The 19,239-nt window shown below is 41.3% G+C and overlaps 1 protein-coding gene across 1 annotated transcript in view; it reads left to right on the top strand.

Moving 5' to 3' along the window:
• BRWD3 (bromodomain and WD repeat domain containing 3) overlaps positions 1 to 19,239 on the top strand; it is a 59,034-nt gene that overhangs the window by 17,819 nt on the left and 21,976 nt on the right. Inside the window, exons 7-19 of the mRNA XM_054075270.1 lie at positions 2,334 to 2,494; positions 4,060 to 4,281; positions 5,703 to 5,803; positions 6,511 to 6,581; positions 7,441 to 7,541; positions 9,295 to 9,335; positions 12,652 to 12,756; positions 14,063 to 14,216; positions 14,747 to 14,881; positions 15,663 to 15,791; positions 16,187 to 16,412; positions 17,106 to 17,276; positions 18,550 to 18,733. Coding sequence (XP_053931245.1) covers positions 2,334 to 2,494; positions 4,060 to 4,281; positions 5,703 to 5,803; positions 6,511 to 6,581; positions 7,441 to 7,541; positions 9,295 to 9,335; positions 12,652 to 12,756; positions 14,063 to 14,216; positions 14,747 to 14,881; positions 15,663 to 15,791; positions 16,187 to 16,412; positions 17,106 to 17,276; positions 18,550 to 18,733 — 1,801 coding nt within the window. The remainder of the gene's footprint in view (positions 1 to 2,333; positions 2,495 to 4,059; positions 4,282 to 5,702; positions 5,804 to 6,510; positions 6,582 to 7,440; positions 7,542 to 9,294; positions 9,336 to 12,651; positions 12,757 to 14,062; positions 14,217 to 14,746; positions 14,882 to 15,662; positions 15,792 to 16,186; positions 16,413 to 17,105; positions 17,277 to 18,549; positions 18,734 to 19,239) is intronic.

The following is a 19,239-nucleotide window of genomic DNA, read 5'->3' as shown; positions in this document are numbered from 1 at the left end:
CGTAGGAAGCTGAACGGATCTGGGAATCAGCTGGAAAAGTTAGGTGCCAAGTGCTAAACGAAAAGCTGAGTTCGGTGCCTGACTGTTCGTGACACCTTTTAGTGTTTCCTTCCTGTGATTTACAACGAAGAGCAGTGGTAAACATTCAGGAGGATTGCACGGGAACACTGTGATCCACAGAAAGAGCTGTGAGGATTAGGAATATTCTGAAATGCAAGTGTGCCTTTCTGATTCCCACAGTTCTTTGTGTGGTTAAAAAACTGTTCAAAGCCAGTTGAAGTTGTTTAAGGGCAGATACACTGTTAATTATGGATGTAAATGATTTAAGCATTGACAGGCACAGGGGAATTACCCTGTTGTCTGTGTCTTTGTGTTGGCAGAGCGGTGTCCACAGTCTGGGGGAAACACAAGTGCTACATTTTGAAGAACTTGGCTTTAAGGTGGCATACTTAATCAGTAAAGAAAATAATGTGTAGGCAAACACATCAGTGCCTTTGCACAGCATTTATCACTAGGGGATCTCTGTGCCCTCTTGTTAGGTGTGGGAAGGAGTTAAAGGTGTCATTTTTGCTTTGCTGGGGGAGACAGTTTCATTTAGCAGTTCCTGTATAATATCAGGTATTGATTGAATAGTAGGTAGATAGCAAATTAATTTAATGTGTTTTGCTTTTTTAGCAGTGCTGAATATGTGTTCTTACACGCAAAACAGATGCTGACGAGGTGGGGTTGCACGGGGAGCCTGTGCAAGAGTCTACATCTTCTATGCACTTTTCAGTTGCATTGAATGGTTAAAACCAGTCCAAATTTCAGAGCATAAAACTGAGAGACAAAAGTACTTTCTGTAAATCTCGAAACAATTTATTTTCCTTGCCCATTTATCTCTCTGCTTCTGTATAAACACTTCAACCTTACACATGTACAGCAGTGTGTTACAGGCTAGAAACCGTTCAAAATGAAGCTTCTTGACTTTGTACGTTTATTAGCATATTCTCTAACCTTTTTTTGTGTAGATGGGCAATCATGATGATAGAATTAAAAAAAAGGCTACAAGTTGTTCATTATACTTTTAAACTAGAGGTTTAAAAAGTGCTAAAGAGCTTCATGCTGCTCCCGTGAAGCCTTCAGCGTGCAGGAGACAAGGTGAGGGAGCCACCATCACAAGGGCTCGGCAAACCCCACCGATATAGAAGTGTTGGATCGTTAGGTGCCATTGAGAAGACTCTCAAAACTTTAAAATCGAAAGTTCAAGTGGTGTATATTAGGATAGGTCAAATTAAATACCCCAAATCTTCTTAAATTATGCGTTAAATCAAAGGTTAAAATGAGAATCTTTCTGTATTCAACCGCCCTGATCTTCAGTCAGTGGTGGGTTCCTGCAAAGACACGTACGTGCCTGTTCCCTCCTGTTCTTGTCTGGTGGAAAGGGTCATGGTTATCGTCAGTGAAACCACAAACAGTACTTTCCATGTGATGTTTTGTGCATTCGGATTTCAGGTTGTTCCTATAAGGGTTCTTAGGTTTAGCAACATGAAATAATTTATTGTTGTGGCAGTTTTCTCTTGTTCCTGCTCTTCTTTCGCTGAGGCTGTTTCCCAGTGTGGATATGTGCCACGTATTTCTTGTTCTTCAATTACTTTATCACAGAAATGAAATTGAATTGCTGCTACTGTTTATAATAAAAGAGGTTTTATGGAGAATGTGGAAGACTGTGGACCCTCACACTGGGTCTGGAACCCATTCCAAAGAGAGATTTTTATTACAGAAAAAGCACTTGACATAAACTACTGTTATACTCCAAAAATAAATCTGTTGTTACTAGGTAATTACATGTTACTAATATCAGGATTTCCGGATCTGCATAGAATAAATGTATCTGTTGTCTGTTCATGACTTGCACACTTGGAATAACTTCTAGTTAGGATGGGAACTCTTTATTTCGCTTTACTGTTTGGTTACGCAGCCAAGTGCAGTGTGTGCTGTGGTGGGCATTGAAAGGCTTCCTCAGGTGTAGGCTTTTTTTTTTTTACAGAACTGTACAGAATGTCCTGATAAAGGGGAATGAGTTTAGATTTGTGGATTATAACAGTAAAATTGTTACCAAACATCATGGAATGGTTTGGTCAGAAGAGACCTCAAAGGCCATCCAGTTCCGAGCCCCTGCCATGGGCAGGGACACCTCCCAATGGATCATGTTGCTCAAAGTGCCATCCAACCCGGCCTTCAGCACCTACAGGGATGGGGCAAATTTAATTTTAACTTAATATTTATTTACTTTGAGTTCTGGACAAGATTCATATCTTTTATTTTCCTTTTGTTTTATTTTTCTCTCCCAGTACATATAATTTCTGCCAGGCAGTTAACTGGATGCGGACGCTTCAGCCACTTGTTCCCAACATCCACCTACCAACACATGAAAATGCATAAGAGGATTCTGGGCCATCTCTCATCTGTTTACTGTATTGCCTTTGATCGCAGTGGGAGAAGGATCTTTACAGTAAGTTTACAAATTGTCCTTTTCTTGGAAGATTGCTGTGCTTGCTTTGATTTCTTTCTTTCTTGGGTCCCTCAGCAGCCTCGTAGTTACTGAGATGCAGGTACAGCTTCCTGAAAAGGAAGAGAAATAAAATCTTGAAATGGTTGGAAAACCCATGTCTTTTGATGCTAATTTTCACTTGAGTGCATATTTTAAATTTACTCACAGCTCTGGCAGACTGAAGCTTCGCCAGCTCTTTGCTTCCCCGTGTAGAACCTTACAGCAGGTTTGTTGTGTCCCGGAGCTTGCAGCTCTCACTGGAAACTGTGCTCATTTGTCTGTATTTATCATCTTTCTTACTGAATGGCACCTGCAATATTCTGGGATTTGGGATTACTTTGCATCCTGCTTGCTGGGTTAAGTTGTAACCCTTTTTTTTTAAAGCTCCTTTTTGCCTTTTGGTAACCCAGGGAATGCGGGCAATCCTTATCTTATATTCCAGTAACACCTGATGGTGAATAGAAACCCTCAGTACTTCATCTGCAGTTTGTTTCTCTACTAAATTTTCTCTTCAGAATCTGTAGAATGTCAGGGATTGTAGGAATATTGTTTTAAGTTCTTCTCCAGCATGTATTAACATAATTTCTGTGATACTGCCCTTGCTTTTCGTTGTGCATATTAAAAAATCAGCATGTTTTTCAAGTCAATAATCATCTATTAACTGTTAATGTTATTCCCTGTCTTGTCTTTCTCCTTGTCTCTTATCAATAGATGTTCAGAAATAGATTACCTTTCAGGCTGATTGTTGTCTTTGTGTTCTTGCTGGCTTCTCCACTCATAATAAATTGGTCAAATAGAGATGTTGTTATAATAATTACTCTGGGTCATAGTGAGAGCCTTTCTAGTTTTGTTTACGCCGTAAAGAAATCTCTCTTATATGCTATTATATAAAGAACTGAAAGTGATTTAGTGTTCGAATTTAGCTGAAGTTAGTAAAATGTGATGTTTCTGAACATATAGAGCAATCGTAGCCACCAGCATTAGCGTTCTCTGTAGCGTCTGAATAATGGAAGGCTCTGAACTGTCTAAAAGTTCTTGGCTATGCTGGGTTTGAGTATGAAATTACGTAGCTGCTGCTACAGGTAAAAGTGTTTCACGGTGCTCTGTGCTGGATATGCTTTTGAATTGTGTCCTGTCCTGAACAGAAATCGCACTGACATCATATTTCAGTTGTACACGTTGGTGCACAGTTTCTCTCTCTTGGAGTGACCCAACTTTATTCAGCTCACAGAAGTCAAGCCTCCTGGTGTGGCTGCTTTGCAGCTCCCGGCAGAGGCTCTGAGATCCCTCAGTGCTCTTCCTTAGAGCTGAAGTCTTATGATCTCTTTTATTTTACTACTGGCTTGGTCCGGCTCAAAGAGATAAAGATGTCTTTTGGGAGTGTGTAACGTGTAATGCAACGTTTTATCTTATTATATTGACCCTGATTATGATTGACCTCCGCTGAGAGGAGTTGTACCTGTGTGTTATCTACACATGGCACGTGTTATTTTATATAATCTTTGGACATTTTTGTGTGGCACTAGGGGTCAGATGATTGTTTGGTCAAAATCTGGGCTACAGATGATGGGCGCCTGCTCTCCACATTGCGAGGACACTCTGCTGAGATCTCTGACATGGCTGTTAACTATGAGAACACTCTGCTTGCTGCCGGCAGTTGTGATAAAGTAGTCCGAGTGTGGTGTCTTCGAACCTGTGCCCCAGTCGCAGTGCTGCAGGGCCATTCAGCTTCCATTACTTCCATACAGGTAAGGAATGACTTTTTTTCCTAAACCCTTGGAATAAAATGGTTTTAAGAAATGTGGATTAACAATTAGGGATAAAACTTTCCTTTTCATCTCTGTTTGGCAGTGTAGTTTTGCCTCAGCTTGAGGGTGTTGTTTCCTTCCAAACTCACTCCTGTGCAGTGGATGATCCTGCTTCTTCCAATTGTCTTTGGTTTTGTGGTCTCATTGCTTCTTCCTCAGATCTAGCAAAGAATGCTCACCGAGAGCACAGAATCAGCTACCTGAGCCAAGGAGACGTGGCGGGTATCTTTGGTGGTTGTCTTTGCACAGCAACTGAGTCAGCAGTCGTTTGTTCATAGAGAATGCATATTTTTTAAAGGAATACTGACGACTAAAAATCCTTATGCCACAGGTCTTAATTTTTCATCATCTTAGCCCGTACCATAAAGAGCTGTTCTGGATGTTTAGCATACACAGAGGCTGCAGCAGCCACAGAACAGCTCACACCAGGTTTTGCAGGGAGTCTGCGCTTGTGTCCCTGTGGTTTCAGTTGGTGACAAGTGCCTGGTAAGCAAAAGCAGGTTAGGAAAACAATGAAGTGCCAGCACTCCGTTCTCGGGCCACGGCACAGTCAATAATGGCTAGTAATGTGCAGTTTATTTGCTTTAAAAAATCCACAACAGCCAGGCAGAAACCTCTAACAAAACAAAATTCCAGGATAAAAAAGAGAATCCCTGCGTTTTGGCAGGTTTTGCACGTAGAGGGAAGAACAAGTGGGGATGTTTGGCTCCGAATCCCTCTCCTCTGGAGCCTTTCTGCCTTTGATTCATCACGGACTTCTCTATCATGCCAGTATTCCCTGGGAGTCTCATTTCTCCCCTTCTTGCCTGCACTTCCAATTTTATCTGATTTCAACTATGTTGCAAGTTACTTACTTTAAGGTGATTGTTTTGGAACCATAGTTCACCACCTGTTTTTGTGGTTTATCTGCTGTTTGTTTGCACACATCTGTATAAATACATTCTTCACCGGCTTTTTGTAAAACTCCGGTAATTCAGAAAAGAATCAGTCACAGCTTTTTGAGGAAACAGTCCTCTATTCCTTTCTCAGATTACCAGGTAGCCAGAGGAGTAGTTTTTGTCTTTGCTACCATGTTTGTCTTTGCCCCATTAAAAGGGTCCAGGCTTCTTTCGTTTCTCCAGTTCACTAACTTCTATGTGGTAGAAAGAAAGACTTGCTACAAAATGCAGGTATTTTCTATTCCTCAGCTTTATTTTTATGGAATTCAAAGTCTGTGCTTATCCCTGATGCTGCTTTCTGTGCTCCTGGGGAGAAAGCTAATACGTTGTGAAAAGGTTCATGTTGAACTCCATTTACAAGTTTCCAGCATGCAAGGGGAGAAAGAAATTAGCTGTTTTAACTGTTACAAATTTTATTTTTAGTTCTCTCCAGCAAGGAAAGGAACAACGCGATACCTCACTTCTACTGGTGCTGATGGAACAATCTGTTTCTGGCAGTGGCACGCTAACACCATGAAATTTAAGTAAGCCTGCTTAGATAATTATAATTATCTTATATAAAGGACAAATTTATTTTGGATTTTAGCATAGAGAGGAATGCTGAGATAATTAAAAAAGGTCATGTTCTTTCTCAATAAACAAGTTTCTTGGGCTGTGTTCTCTCACAGACATGCTGTGCGTGTGCGATACCAGTGCGTGGGATGTGAGCACTTCCTCAGGGGCACTGGAGAGTCTGCGGCGTTACAGCCCAGAGGGGAGGCAGAGAGCAGGGCTGGTATTTCTGGGCTTTGTGCTTTGCAAGAGAGTGTTCCACAGGAGAACTTACGGCTTTTTTCTTTAGGACCAAATCCTTGTCCAAAATGTACAGGCAGAAGAATTATTTGCTTTTAATCAGAAGAACACACATGCGTAGATGGCATCAAACCGTACTTAATAGGGAGTAAACGCTGTTAGAATGATGATTTGCCCGGTTCTGTGTTAAGTAGATTTGAATTGGTACCATGATAAATAAGTGAAGTAGTCTTTTCCATTTAGAAAATTATTTTCTTACTTAAGAAGAAAATTACTAAAATGAAAAATAAGCTCCAGCAAACTGAGGTGAGAATTCGGAAATGAAAAGATCTAGGATAGGCACATTGACCTGAACCTGCTGAGCTGCAGTGCGCTGTTCTTGTTGAGTGGTGTCAGAATAAAGGAATGAAAAGTAAAAATGTTGTGTTGTTGCATACAGGGATCGTCCTGTAAAATTTGCAGAGCGGTCCAGGCCTGGTGTCCAGATCTCTTGTTCGTCGTTCAGTTCCGGTACGTGCGCATTGTGAGGTAGCGGAAAGTGTTTTATGAGCTATAATTCCTATGGTGACAGCACCATTATTTTTTCTTAAATACAGATGGCATTAAAATCTTTTCTACTTAATTATGGCACTGTGAAATTGTGATTGTTTGAAATTTCCCATGTTAAGCTGCTGCTTCAAGCTGCTTTTTCTCATTTTTTTTCCGTCATTTAAGCTAAAATGTCTTGACCACTTCTGAGGAAGACTGTGCTGTCATTCTGCTGATTTGCACAGCAGAGATTTTCCTCTGTAACATCATTTTATCCTGTAAAGTTTCGGAGTGAACAGTTCTTGAAATGTAGCAGACGGTGGTCTCTGTTTGGTTACACCTTTGCCAGTCTTCCAGGTCTGGCTTAACTTCCAGGAGGATCAGTTCAATGTGTTTGAAAATTCCAACTGAACTGACATCCTTTGCTGCAACTTTGAATTCTCAAAAATAGTGATTTTTTACAAACAAAATTATATAATTTCTCATTATTTTTTGCTGGCTGAAATAGAGACCTGTTCCGGAGTCATGTTGGCCTTGTCCACATTCCTATTGTAAAACCAGAAATCCTGAAAGAACTAAACTCAATGCAATAAATGACACAATCCTGCGCTTTTTGCCTAAATAGAACAAACATTACAAGAAAATTCCTTAATCAGCGACTCCTGATTCAGCAATAATTGATCTGATGTGCTTCAAACAGATATTGAAGATGGAAATATATATTTTGATTGCATTAGCGTTTTTTTTTAAAGTGTAGTTTGCTGCTTTAATTGTAAAGCAGTAATTAAATGAGTGGTTCCTTGGCTGGCTTTTCCTCTCACAACCCCCCTGTCTCTCCTAGGTGGCATGTTCATCGCAACAGGTAGTACTGACCACATGATAAGAATTTATTATTTGGGCTCGGAATCTCCAGAGAAAATGGCTGAGTTGGAATCTCATACGGTAAGAGATGAGTCAGAAAGTAAATCTTTTGTTTCCCTGCTTTTCCTTAGTTTAGGAATTTAGGTTTTCTAGATCCTATTTGGCTTGTTTTCTGTCTTTAGAGTGTAGTTAGCGCTCAACAGTGTGGTATTTAAATGCCTGAAATTTGTGGTATATTTCTTTTTCCTCTGAGACAGATGTGTACAAAACTGCTTTGTGTTTCATCCCCCCAGGAAACTGAGTTCCTAGGTGATTTTCCCATATTCTCGAAGAAAGTCTGTGCTGGAATGAGAAATTAAAGCAATTTTTGTGCATGATGTCGTTTTTCCTATTAAATTTACTGTTGAGTATTTCACTTTAGCTGTGACCACAAATCCACATAACAAGAAAAAAACAAAGTAATTCTGGTTTTAAAGTATGAAGTCAAACTGTGGATCACGATGGTAATTTTATTAAGGAAATAAAGCGAGCTTAAAAGCGTCCTTTCTTCAGTGATGCAGAAGGGTTCTCATAAAAATTCAAACTATACGGCGTCTTTCAATGTTCGTTTTCAAGTCTGAGTATTGATGGCTTTTATTAAACTGATGAATGTCTCGGTTGTAATGGAACCTTGTAAAGACGTGTCACTAAAACAGTGTCGGCTCTTTCATTTCTCAGTTGTTACCCCGAGCAGGTGAGGATTGCATTATTTATTATCTACACAATAAACAATACATCAGAAAGGCGAGCTTATAGCAATGCCGATAGGGCTGTCGCTTGTGGGGAGTTTGGAGCATTTGTCTTTGAACCTCAGCAGCCCACCTTAACAGTATTTTATGGATTAAAGCCAAAGTCTAAATTGATTCACTGAAATTCAGCGGGAGTCATGGATCTCACATTTGAGTCTGGGAGCTCCAAGCCTACGAGTCTAAGAAATGTTTTGCCCACAGAAGAGGAAATGTTTTCTCTGTTCAGCAGTTCGGGCTTGGAACAAACTGGAATTCCTTTAATTTTTGAAATTAAAAAAATGACCTTCTGACCGCAGACTGGTGTCAACCTGCCCTTGCCAAAATCCCACACTGGTCCCTCAGTTATCAGCAGCTGGAGCTTCAGTGGGAGGACAGAGAGCAAGTGTAGCCAACACAAGTATTTAGCGGAATAAAAAAAGGGAAAAACATATCTGAAACTTAGTATTTGTTTCTTGAGCATTTAGAAGTGGAAATAAAGCCAAGATTTCCATGTCTTTTTTTGAAATATTTTAATTCGCTTTATTGTTATGTCTAAAAATTACAAACCTGCTGCGATCATTTATTTGGTTAAGTCGTTCTTTCTCCACCTTGTTGAATGCTGTACCTACCAGCCCTTGGGAGCTCCTGAGGTTCCCTATTCCCACTAACACTGTGAGGTGCGAAAGGTGCTGGGTTTCCCAGGCAGAGCTCTTCCCTTGTGGCCCTGTGCAGGGGGGCTGTGCTTAGGTGAGAGTATTGCTGCTACCACTTGTTCCTTCTGATCCTCAAAGCATCAGGGGGACCGAGCTGGACATCATTTCTGTCTCTCGATGTCTCTTGACATCATCACCTCTTTGAAGTTCTGTATTTCAGTGTCCAACACAGGGTGTCTGGGGAAGTTTTAACTTCAAATGAAAATTCTTGGATTTGTAAGAGATTAACTTGTAGGAGAAGTACAGGAAGAGGCAATTTGCTAAATAGCAACTCAGCATTAAGATCTTCTTGGATGAAGGTTTCAGCTTACAAAGCACTGACTACTGTTTTTTTTTCTCCTTCTTCGTGTTTAGGACAAAGTGGTCGCAGTCCAGTTCTGTAACAATGGCGATAGGTGAGTGGCTGTCCTGGGGTTTTGGCAGGAGAAGTGTGGTATTTAATTTTCCAAATAACTTATCAGAGCAAATTTGGTACAACAGGGCCAAATGGGCTCTGATTAACCTTAGACAAATCGTTTATATTGCAAGAAGGATGTCATATCCACAAGCTCAGGCTTGTTGACCTGCTGTAGCAACAAAAATTTTCTGCAACTGTGCTTTTGCATTGTATTTCTTTTAAACTGAGCAAATTGGAACCCAGATTTTGTACTCTTTCAGTTTCAGTGCTGTACTTCACAGTAGCCTTGTTAAGGGTTACTCCTGGTGTAAGAGCATTCTGATAAATGTACTTAAAGTTAGAACTGTTCTGCATCCACAGATGCTCTGACAAGTCTGCAAGGAGCTAAGGTCTGATCTTGGTTAAAGGAGCCTCTCCTGCGAGGTGCTTTTGCTGGCAATAACATCTGAGCGTATTCATTGTTGATAGGGGGATCAGGGATCTGGATTCTCAATTACTTCTTTCTTTTTTTCTTAACTAGAATATCAGAAATGCCAAGTGTGGAGGGTAAAAAGCTTTTGGGCTTTATTTTTTCAGTCCCGTTAGATCAAGATGAGAAGCACATATACATAATTACTTATCTGTGCGGCTCTTGTTTGAGTTAGTGACTTTTGGACGTCTTCTTTCTGGAGCTGCAGGAAGCAAAGGAGTAGCGTGGTGACTGTACCACACGTCTGGATGCCAGTAGTGAGGGCCAAGAGGAAGGCAAAGGGGAGGCCAAGGCACCGGTGACAGGAGCACCTTAGGTAGCCCTTGCATTCAATCAAAAGAGCTGTATTTCCCTTGTTTCTGTATTGGGGCACAGAGGAGGAAGCCAGGAGTCAAGGGTGTGTGAACCCGTGTTTGTTTATGCGACTAACGATGAGCTGCAGGACTTTCATCAGTTTTGGCAACTGCGTACAGGACAGTTACTCTACGCACATGTCATGTACTCTCTGAACTCGCAGTCCTTGGTTGCTGCCGCCTCTCCAGCACAGGTTCATGAGGCACAGTCTGACAGCCTTTGGGTCTTGAAGATCATTGAATTGCTCTTCTATATTATGCATAATAATTTACTTCTCTCCAATGACATATCTGGCAAATATCTGGAATTCTAAGCAAATATATAATTTTCCAGTTAACTAGTTTAGATGATAACAATAATCCTGTGGTGTTAGAATTTATGAAGTGAACCATTCCAGCCTGCCGAGCTTTCAGTTTTTAAAACTGTGCTAAGTTGGGATGCTCTCTTGTGTGCAGCAATTAGAGGCAGAATGCTCGCAACGAAACGTGTAGAGGCGCCTGTGGGCAAGTGTGTCTGTGTGGAACCTCTGTAGCACAGCTGCGTTGGCGAGGGCGCGACAGGCTTTGGTTAGTGATCAGCATCCTGATGTAAATGGTGGCTCACATGCCTTATTTTGCTTGGCATTGGTTTAAGGGGTGTGGGCAGGCAGGAGCCTTCCAAACAAAACTAGAGCTCTGCGGGTGGAGCTGCACCTGTACTTGGAGAGCTTCGTCGTAATTACGTGGGGATGTGCTGGTGTGATTGTACCGACGGCTGCTTCCAAGGGGTGTGAAAGCACGGGGCTCACCGGGATATTGGGTCGCAGAGTCACTGCAAGTTGCACTTAGTGCACAGTGATGCTCTTAGTGGAAAAGAGAGAACTTCCTTTCTGTTCTAATATAAAGAAGTGAAAGTAAAAATAAAACAAACATTGTAAGCATTTTTAAATGCTTCATCATGATGAAAAAATTCACATCAAGGAAACTGAAAAAGTGAATGTTTATTATTAAAATAAAACAGAAGAGGCTTTCCGTTTTACAGTATTATGCTCTACAGATGGAATAGACTTTTAAAGGTGTTGACTGTCCCGTGAAAACTTATTACTTGAGGAGCTGTTTCCAAATATCTCAACAAAAATGAGACACCGATAGCCAGAGCACTTTGATCTTGTTAAATGCATGTGCTGGGTGCTTGAATTTTTGAAGCTAGGAGGAGTTTAAAAATTTAAATACCAGTGTTCAGCCTCACAGCAGGGCTACCTACTTGTGTTCAGCCTGGGTATTTCCCTTCTTTGCCTTCACCTTCCCCCTAAGTTAATGCAGTATAATTTATGTTGGGCTCCGGCGTGCAGGTTCTTTTTCTCCACTGCCACTATGAGCTGCTCCAGAGATTTGCTGATGTCATTAAAAAGGGAATGTGCAGCTTATATGAATTATGACACTGAAGTCATTCCAAGGCCATCTGCTAGCTGTAACCAAATGTAATTAATGTTGTGGGATATGAACTCTTTCAGACCGTACAATATCTGATACAAACAATTATAACCTCATAGCTTTTTAATTACATCTCTAGATCAGAAATGCACAAACAATATAAAGAATAGGTGTTGAAAAAAGACATTCCAGCCTCTGTGCTGGTGTGACTGGGTGTGCTCTGGGCTCGCCGGCGTTTCTACTGCCTGTGGCAGTAGGGCATGGATGTTTCATGAGTTGCTAAAGACTCCAGTGTGAGGGAATATAGAGAGTAAGACAAGTCCAGTTCTGGAATTTCAAACATAAGAAGGATATGGAGCTGTTGGAATGGGTCCTGAGGAGGCCACAGAGATGATCAGAGAGTTGGACCACCTTTGCTATGAGAACAGGCTGGGAAAGTTGGGGTTGTTCAGCCTGGAACAGGAAAGCTGGGGGGGGGGGGCACTTTTTACAAGGGCGTGGGGTGACAGGGCGAGGGGGAATGGCTTTAAATAGGAAAGGGGAAGATTTAGATTAGACATTAGGAAGAAATTCTTCTCAATGAGGGTGGGGAGGCCCTGGCCCAGGGTGCCCAGAGCAGTGGTGGCTGCCCCATCCCTGGAGGGGTTCCAGGCCAGGTTGGATGGGGCTTGGAGTGACCTGATCCAGTGGGAGGTATCCCTGCCCATGGCAGGGGGTGGGACTGTATGGGCTTTAAGGTCCCTTCCAACCCATTCTATGATTCAAATGACTCTATAAATCCACAAGTATACACCTCCAAGTACATCTCTGTTTGTGTACCTCTGTATGTGTTTGTTGCAGTATAACATAACGATAAGTGTTTGTAATAACCTTTCCTAAGGTGAATGATAGTCCTCTGCCAAGCTCCTAAATATCCTTGCCGCAGGATTTAGCATGCCCTCAGTGCTGAGGATGGAAAACTCCGTAGCAAAGCTACCAAATAGTGGGAAACTAGGATCCCATGAGGGGCATGATCTGAAAGGAGTGGTGACTGATCCTTATCCAGAATTTCATGACTTTCTTTTTTTATTCTCCCATAGCTTAAGATTCGTCAGTGGAAGCAGAGATGGAACCGCAAGAGTATGGCACTATCAGCAGCAAGATTGGAAGAGCGTAGTCCTGGATATGGCTACTAAAATGACAGGGTAAAACAAACTAAACCAGAACACACTTTATAGAAGCATTTACATGCAAAACAAAATCTTCCATTTTTCACTGCTTGGTGTTATGTATTGAAAATGCCATCTCTCTGTTTGTTAAGTTACACAGATAAATAGCCCCAACAAGGAAATATGAATACATTCCTGGTTCCCTATGTTGATGCTGAGAACTTAGTTAGAATTTTGCTTGTGAAGTAAGAACGTGAGATCGAGTTCATCTCACGGAAAGAGGTTTTACTAGAACCTCAGTGATCATATCCTGACCTACATGTTCTTTAAAAAATGTCCAGACCAACTGATGGTTTCTGTCATCTCTCAGCAAATTTAGAGCAGCAATTGCCATGGTCAATCTCGTTGGGTCACAAGTGTGTCTTTCCATTCTGTGCTCTGCTGGTTTGGATTTTGTGCTGTGGAATGCACTTAAAATTATAATGAATAATATAATGGAACGAAACGTGCAAAATGTGTGATCTGAGTGCAAACATGGATGTGTTGAACAGTGTCTAGTGTTAGATTGCTATAAGTAACTGACAGCTTCTGCTACCATCCCAGTAATTAAATTCAGTGAATAGTTGTTGGTATAAAAAAAATAAATAGTTGCCTCTTACTGCTTATTTTACCCCCATGAGGAGAAGTGCCAGTAAGCTGGAAGTTAGAGGTGTGTGACACAGCTTCTTTTTCCTAACAACGCTCATTTGTGAATGCATCTTTGAATTTCTTACTTCATTCCAAGGCCTGAGTTGCCTGGTAGAATTCTTCTAACATGTATCCGGAATGTTTCTTAACATATTATTTTTCCTTAGGGTTTTCAAGTGAGAGGTGAGATATCTGGTTCTCAGGTTCAATTAGGGTTTTGAGTTTTTCTGTTTGAGATCCTCCAGTGCCTTCTGTAAACAGCCTTGTCATTGAATATGTGCGATAACAAAAAGCAGAGATGGAGAAACACATCAGGCATTTGGCTTTGCAGAATTCTTTACATTTCATATGGTTACATTTTTAATAAGCTAGCTGTCAAAGTATGATCTGGATTTATTTAGCAGGTTTTTGCTTATTATAGATTTTACTCTATAAATAAAAAACAAATAAACCCCTCTATAAATGTCAGTGGTAGTGAATATTGTCTGTGTCCGTGTTTTACCCCTGCAGAAGCTGTCCTTCATTCTTCTGCGTTAGCCACTGGTTGTGGTGGTGGCAGCCACGCTGTCCCTAATTTCATACTGAATTAGCACTGTTAAATGTTTCCGTATGTTGTTACTGAGTTCTTTCTTTTCTTAACTATTCATTTCTTTAGAAACAACGTAGCATCCGGCGAGGACAAGGTGACTAAGCTGAAGGTCACTATGGTGGCTTGGGATAGATACGATGCCACTGTCATCACTGCAGTCAACAATTTCCTTCTCAAAGTGTGGAACTCATCCACAGGGCAGCTTCTTCATAGCTTATCTGTGAGTAGAATTCAAGTGGGTAATCCTAAGCAGTTGTAGCTCAGCTCTGGAATCAATTTAAGGCTAAACTGCATCATTATTCCCCCTCATGAGGGTCTTTGTCTTGAAGTGTGCCACTTCTCTTGTGCCTTCTGGAGGGAGTTTGTGTCATGGGGAGAGGAGCTGAAGGCCAAATGCTGCTAGAGCCTGGTGATTGCTGGCTGACAAGGGAGCCCTTTGGAGGCCACCATTTCTGCCCAGATTAGAGAGTCGTAGCTGTCCTCGTTCCTGATTTTTCCTTCCTGCCCCTCCCACTCCATCCAAGCTGTGCTGAGCTGCAGGCCGAGGCACTTGCAAAGTGGACACTGATAATGCCGATCCTCCGATGGAAATGTTGACTCGGTACAGACACAGTTCTAGACCAAGATCTGGTAAACTGAGCTGTTATGGAAGATTGCTTGGACTGAGATGTCCTCACACCGAATACTAGCCTGTTTGGAGATACTGCATGGGGAAACATTGCCTTCTGTTTCACCCTGTTTTCACTGCAGGGCCACGATGATGAAGTTTTTGTTCTGGAAGCCCATCCGTTTGACCAAAGGATTGTATTGTCTGCGGGTCACGATGGAAATATTTTTGTTTGGGATATAGACAAAGGAACAAAAATTCGCAATTACTTTAACATGGTAAGGATGATCAGGGAAGGGATTTTTTTTTCACATGTGAGTAAAGCTCATCTTGGGGCAAAAGCAGATTTCCTTACATACTTGTTGTGACCAATGTTACAACATGATTAGAGGAGAACTCCCACATATTATAAAGAAGACTCTCCAGTAAGCAATACTGAAGTATCTTTTTGCATGTTGTGAGTGTAACAGCAAGTCTTTAATGGGATCTGTTGTAGCATCTGAATAATTTTCATGTATATGGGTATGGTTATACCATGCAAAAGATTGCAGTGATCCCAAAGTAAAGCAACGGAAACCAGTACGCCTTTGTGTTGTAGCCCATTGCTGTGGTCTGGGAAACGATGTGGTTGGCTCTGTGCTGTGTTTATCTTAGTGTACCCCGTGCCAGGTTTGTTGGTTTGGTTCCAGCGCTGAGCAAATGCAGCTGTACTACTTCAAGACCTGAGCACTTGGGGCTGCAAAACCTGCTTGTGCAGAGCCAAAGGCACCTGCAGTCTTTGGTGCAGGCTTGTTCTTTCTCTGCCATTAACGTAAAATGTAGACTTCTAGGGAGTTATTTCAGCGCACGCATTAAAAGTTGCACTGAAATTTCAGGACAAAGAGAAAAACCAAGATTTTGACTTTATTGTTGAGCGAAGCTTTAATAATTCAATGGGAAAAAGTAGAAGTGTAAATCAGTTTTGAGCGCAGTGAGAATTTACACAGAACTGGAATGAAATACTTGATGGAGCCCAGAGAATGCTTGATTGTGAAAGGAGTGCTCTGTGCTTGCCTCCAGATCGAGGGCCAGGGCCACGGAGCTGTTTTTGATTGCAAATTCTCACCAGATGGACAGCATTTTGCCTGCACAGACTCTCATGGACATCTGCTGCTATTTGGTTTTGGATGCAATAAATACTATGAAAAGGTGGGTTGAATGGATTTTAAACTCTCCTGTGTCTGCCCTGATTGTATCTTAGAAGCATTTGTGTTACAGTTTATTCATTCACTCTGTCACAGACAAAATAGATCGCAAAGCAGTTAACCTAGATCAAAAATATTTAGACAAGAGAATCTCGAGACAGGGGAGCACAGCACTAACTTCTATTTGTTCACCTCTGTTGGCATATTTTCCTATTGATTTTTTTGCATCAGGCCTCGGTAATAAAACACATTTGTGGTAGGAATCTGTTCTCTCTCATAACATTTCTTCTGCTGATCCTAAGTGTAGGAGTTGTGGTTTATGGGTATGGGAGCCATTCCAAAGCAGCAAGACAGCTGCAAATGGCCACTGATTTATTTACTAAATTGCTTTTCTTGCAGATTCCAGATCAGATGTTCTTCCATACGGATTACCGACCACTGATCCGTGATGCAAATAACTACGTGTTGGATGAACAGACTCAACAGGCTCCACATCTTATGCCTCCTCCATTCTTGGTGGATGTTGATGGAAATCCTCATCCCACAAGATTCCAGCGGCTGGTACCAGGGAGAGAAAATTGCAAGGATGAACAACTTATTCCTCAGCTAGGATATGTAGCTAATGGTATGCTCTCTAAAACTCGTGCATAATACATGTGTTGGACAGTATTGAGTGCCAGCTCAGTAGGATGGGACTGTAAGGATTTGTTTGTTCCAGTTGCATTCTGATATTAGTGGTTTAAATTCAGCATAGAGGTTGAAGAGGAGGTGGGTTGACTTTGTGACAGAAAGGAACTGTGTGGAATCAACTTAACGGGAGGCAAGATGAGGAAATCTGTGGGCAAAATCTGTGGGCTTCTACCAGTTATGTGGCAGTGTGCTTAAAGAACTGTCCCATAAACCTTGGTGTAACCGTGTGTGTGAATAAGAAAGCAGGGAGGTAAGAAAGATGTTGAAAAAAATAGCTTTTTGGGTTTTAAAGTAGATTTTTCTATTCCTGTAGATACAAACTTTTGCAATATGCCAATATCCAGAAGGGATCTTTACTGTTACCTTCAGAAGCATAATTTCTTTTAGCTGTTGTTAAAGATCTGGGTTTATATTTTATGTGTGGTTTGTAATTTCAATTTTTTATTGTAACTCCTCTTTTAAACTTTGCCTCCATTTATTACACAAGCGCAGAGGGACAACTGGGAATCAGGTGTTTTGCAGAGCAGGCAAATAATTGTGCACAATTTTAGATTTGATTATTTCTATGGTGTTTATTAAAACAGAAAGTAATCATTTTATAAGCAGTTGTGGCTTTGTTCTTGTCAAGGTGATGGCGAGGTAGTTGAACAAGTCATTGGGCAGCAAACTAACGATCAGGATGAGAGTATCCTTGATGGAATGATCAGAGAGCTACAGAGGGAACAAGATCTGCGGCTAATTAGTGAAGGAGAAACTCCTCCAAACCCTCCAGTCAATAGATCCCACTCTGTCAGCGCGGGTGAGTGTCCCTTTGCTACCTCATTTCTTTCCTGAAGCACAGTAAGGTACTAATCAAAATATGTTAATGTAAGTTCCGACACTCTGCCTTTGAGGATCTTTTCTCTCTTGTTCTTATACTCCTCGGTAACCTGTGTGTGGCCGTTGGGCGTTCTAGTGACGTGTGGCTGAGCGTACACAGTGCTCTAACTGGGCTGTGTCTGATTACTTACAACTATTAGACTGTAATTATTCCTGCTATAAACCTTTCCTAAAAAATAAACATGGAGTTCACTGTATTATCTGGATGTCAGTCACTGCAGAGATGATACTTTGCAACTGCATAATGTCGAGATAACAGCGTATAATTAAAGGATGTCAATGGAACACAGTGTTGTGACAGATTAATAGCTTCCTGTTGCACCACAAATGCTAAGGCTGAGCATCAGTGTTTATAAAATAAACGTCTGCCTTGTCTTAGTGTTTCCTTAGAAAGCTGGAGATTATTCTCCTGGTAAGTATTGTGCTACTGTGATTTGATTTTCAATACACAAAGTGATTAAAAATTTAAAACAAGCTCAGTCAGATGCGAAGAGCTGGCTGCAAGGGAGCTCACTGAGTGCAGCTGATGGAGGAGAGCAGATGTCAGGGACTGGTGCTGGAAGTCTTTCTGAGCTTGGACAAATTTATAGCCGCTAATAAATTAGTTCTAGGTTAAATGACTGATTACGTGTTTGAATTAGATTTCCTGGCCAAGCTCCTCAGGATTGCTGGGTTTGGAGCAGCTTGCCTTTAAATTCAAGAAAGGATAGGAAAAATATTAGGGAAGAATGCTGAAAATACATTTTTGCTTTGATCTAAACAGGTATAGTCAATACCTGTGAAAGGGAATTTCCAGATATGAGAGGTACAGAAATTAAAGTAGCAACCTGACTGAATTTGCATCGAAGAGAGGCTTTGCTATGTGAACTGCTCATTTGTGCCAGTTAATTAGAGTATAGATAAGATACTTCTTGTTGTAATAGCCAACACTATAAGATACTTCTTGTTGTAATTGCTTGCCTCCGATGTCTCTGGGACAGAGCGAGCCACAGTGATGTTATGGTAGTGCACGCAGTCTCCTGTGGGCCAGGGCCAGTAGAGGAAAATGGTCATCTGAAGCAAAAGACAAAACCACTTAACGTGGAACAAGGGGTGTTTGTTGCCAAAACCAAACCGTGCAATCCTCAAGCTTTAAATTCTAGATTTTATCGATAGTCTCTAAAAGTGAGGAAAAAAATCTTTTTCTTCCTTAGCTCTTCGAAGTCCAGCTTTGGACGTTTCATCTCCACCAAACGTTGGTCTCCGGAGAAGTGGTCAGATAGAAGGGGTCCGGCAAATGCATCACAATGCTCCCCGAAGCCAAATGGCGACAGAGAGAGATCTCATGGCGTGGAGCAGGAGAGTCGTGGTGAATGAGCTTCCCCCGGGCATCAGCAAGTAAGAGGCTAAGTGAGACGGGGGAAGAAGGTTCAATTGTGTGATGTTTAATGATCCTTCCATGCACCTATTACAAGTTAGAAAACTATCTTTCAGAAATTTATTGGCTTTTCTCTGTTTGTTTTGCTTGTTTTGAAATTCAGATGTCAGGATTAGAGCAGTGGCCTCTACTGGAGAGCTGAGAATAGAAATTCCTTCACTTCACAATCAAATCTTCCCTCAGTAGCTAGAACACCACTTTTTCATAGAACTGTAGGATGGTTTGAGTCAGAAAGGGCTTTCAAGATCTTCCATTTCTACCCCCCAGCCATGGGCAGGGGAGCTTTATTTGAAAAAATGACAAAAATAAATTCAATGCATTTCAGTTTTCTTGAAAATAATTGCACGTGCTCGACTAACAAGTTTGTTCCCTTAACTTGTGATTCTGGGAGTGACATCTGTGTGGACGCTGCTAGGAGGACTTGTGCAAAGATTTCTTATAGCAAGAGAACCAGAAGTATTTTAAT

Source organism: Cuculus canorus, chromosome 10, assembly GCF_017976375.1.
Source record: "Cuculus canorus isolate bCucCan1 chromosome 10, bCucCan1.pri, whole genome shotgun sequence".
Taxonomy (NCBI): Eukaryota; Metazoa; Chordata; class Aves; order Cuculiformes; family Cuculidae; genus Cuculus; species Cuculus canorus.
This window is presented reverse-complemented; position numbering and strand designations above follow the sequence as displayed.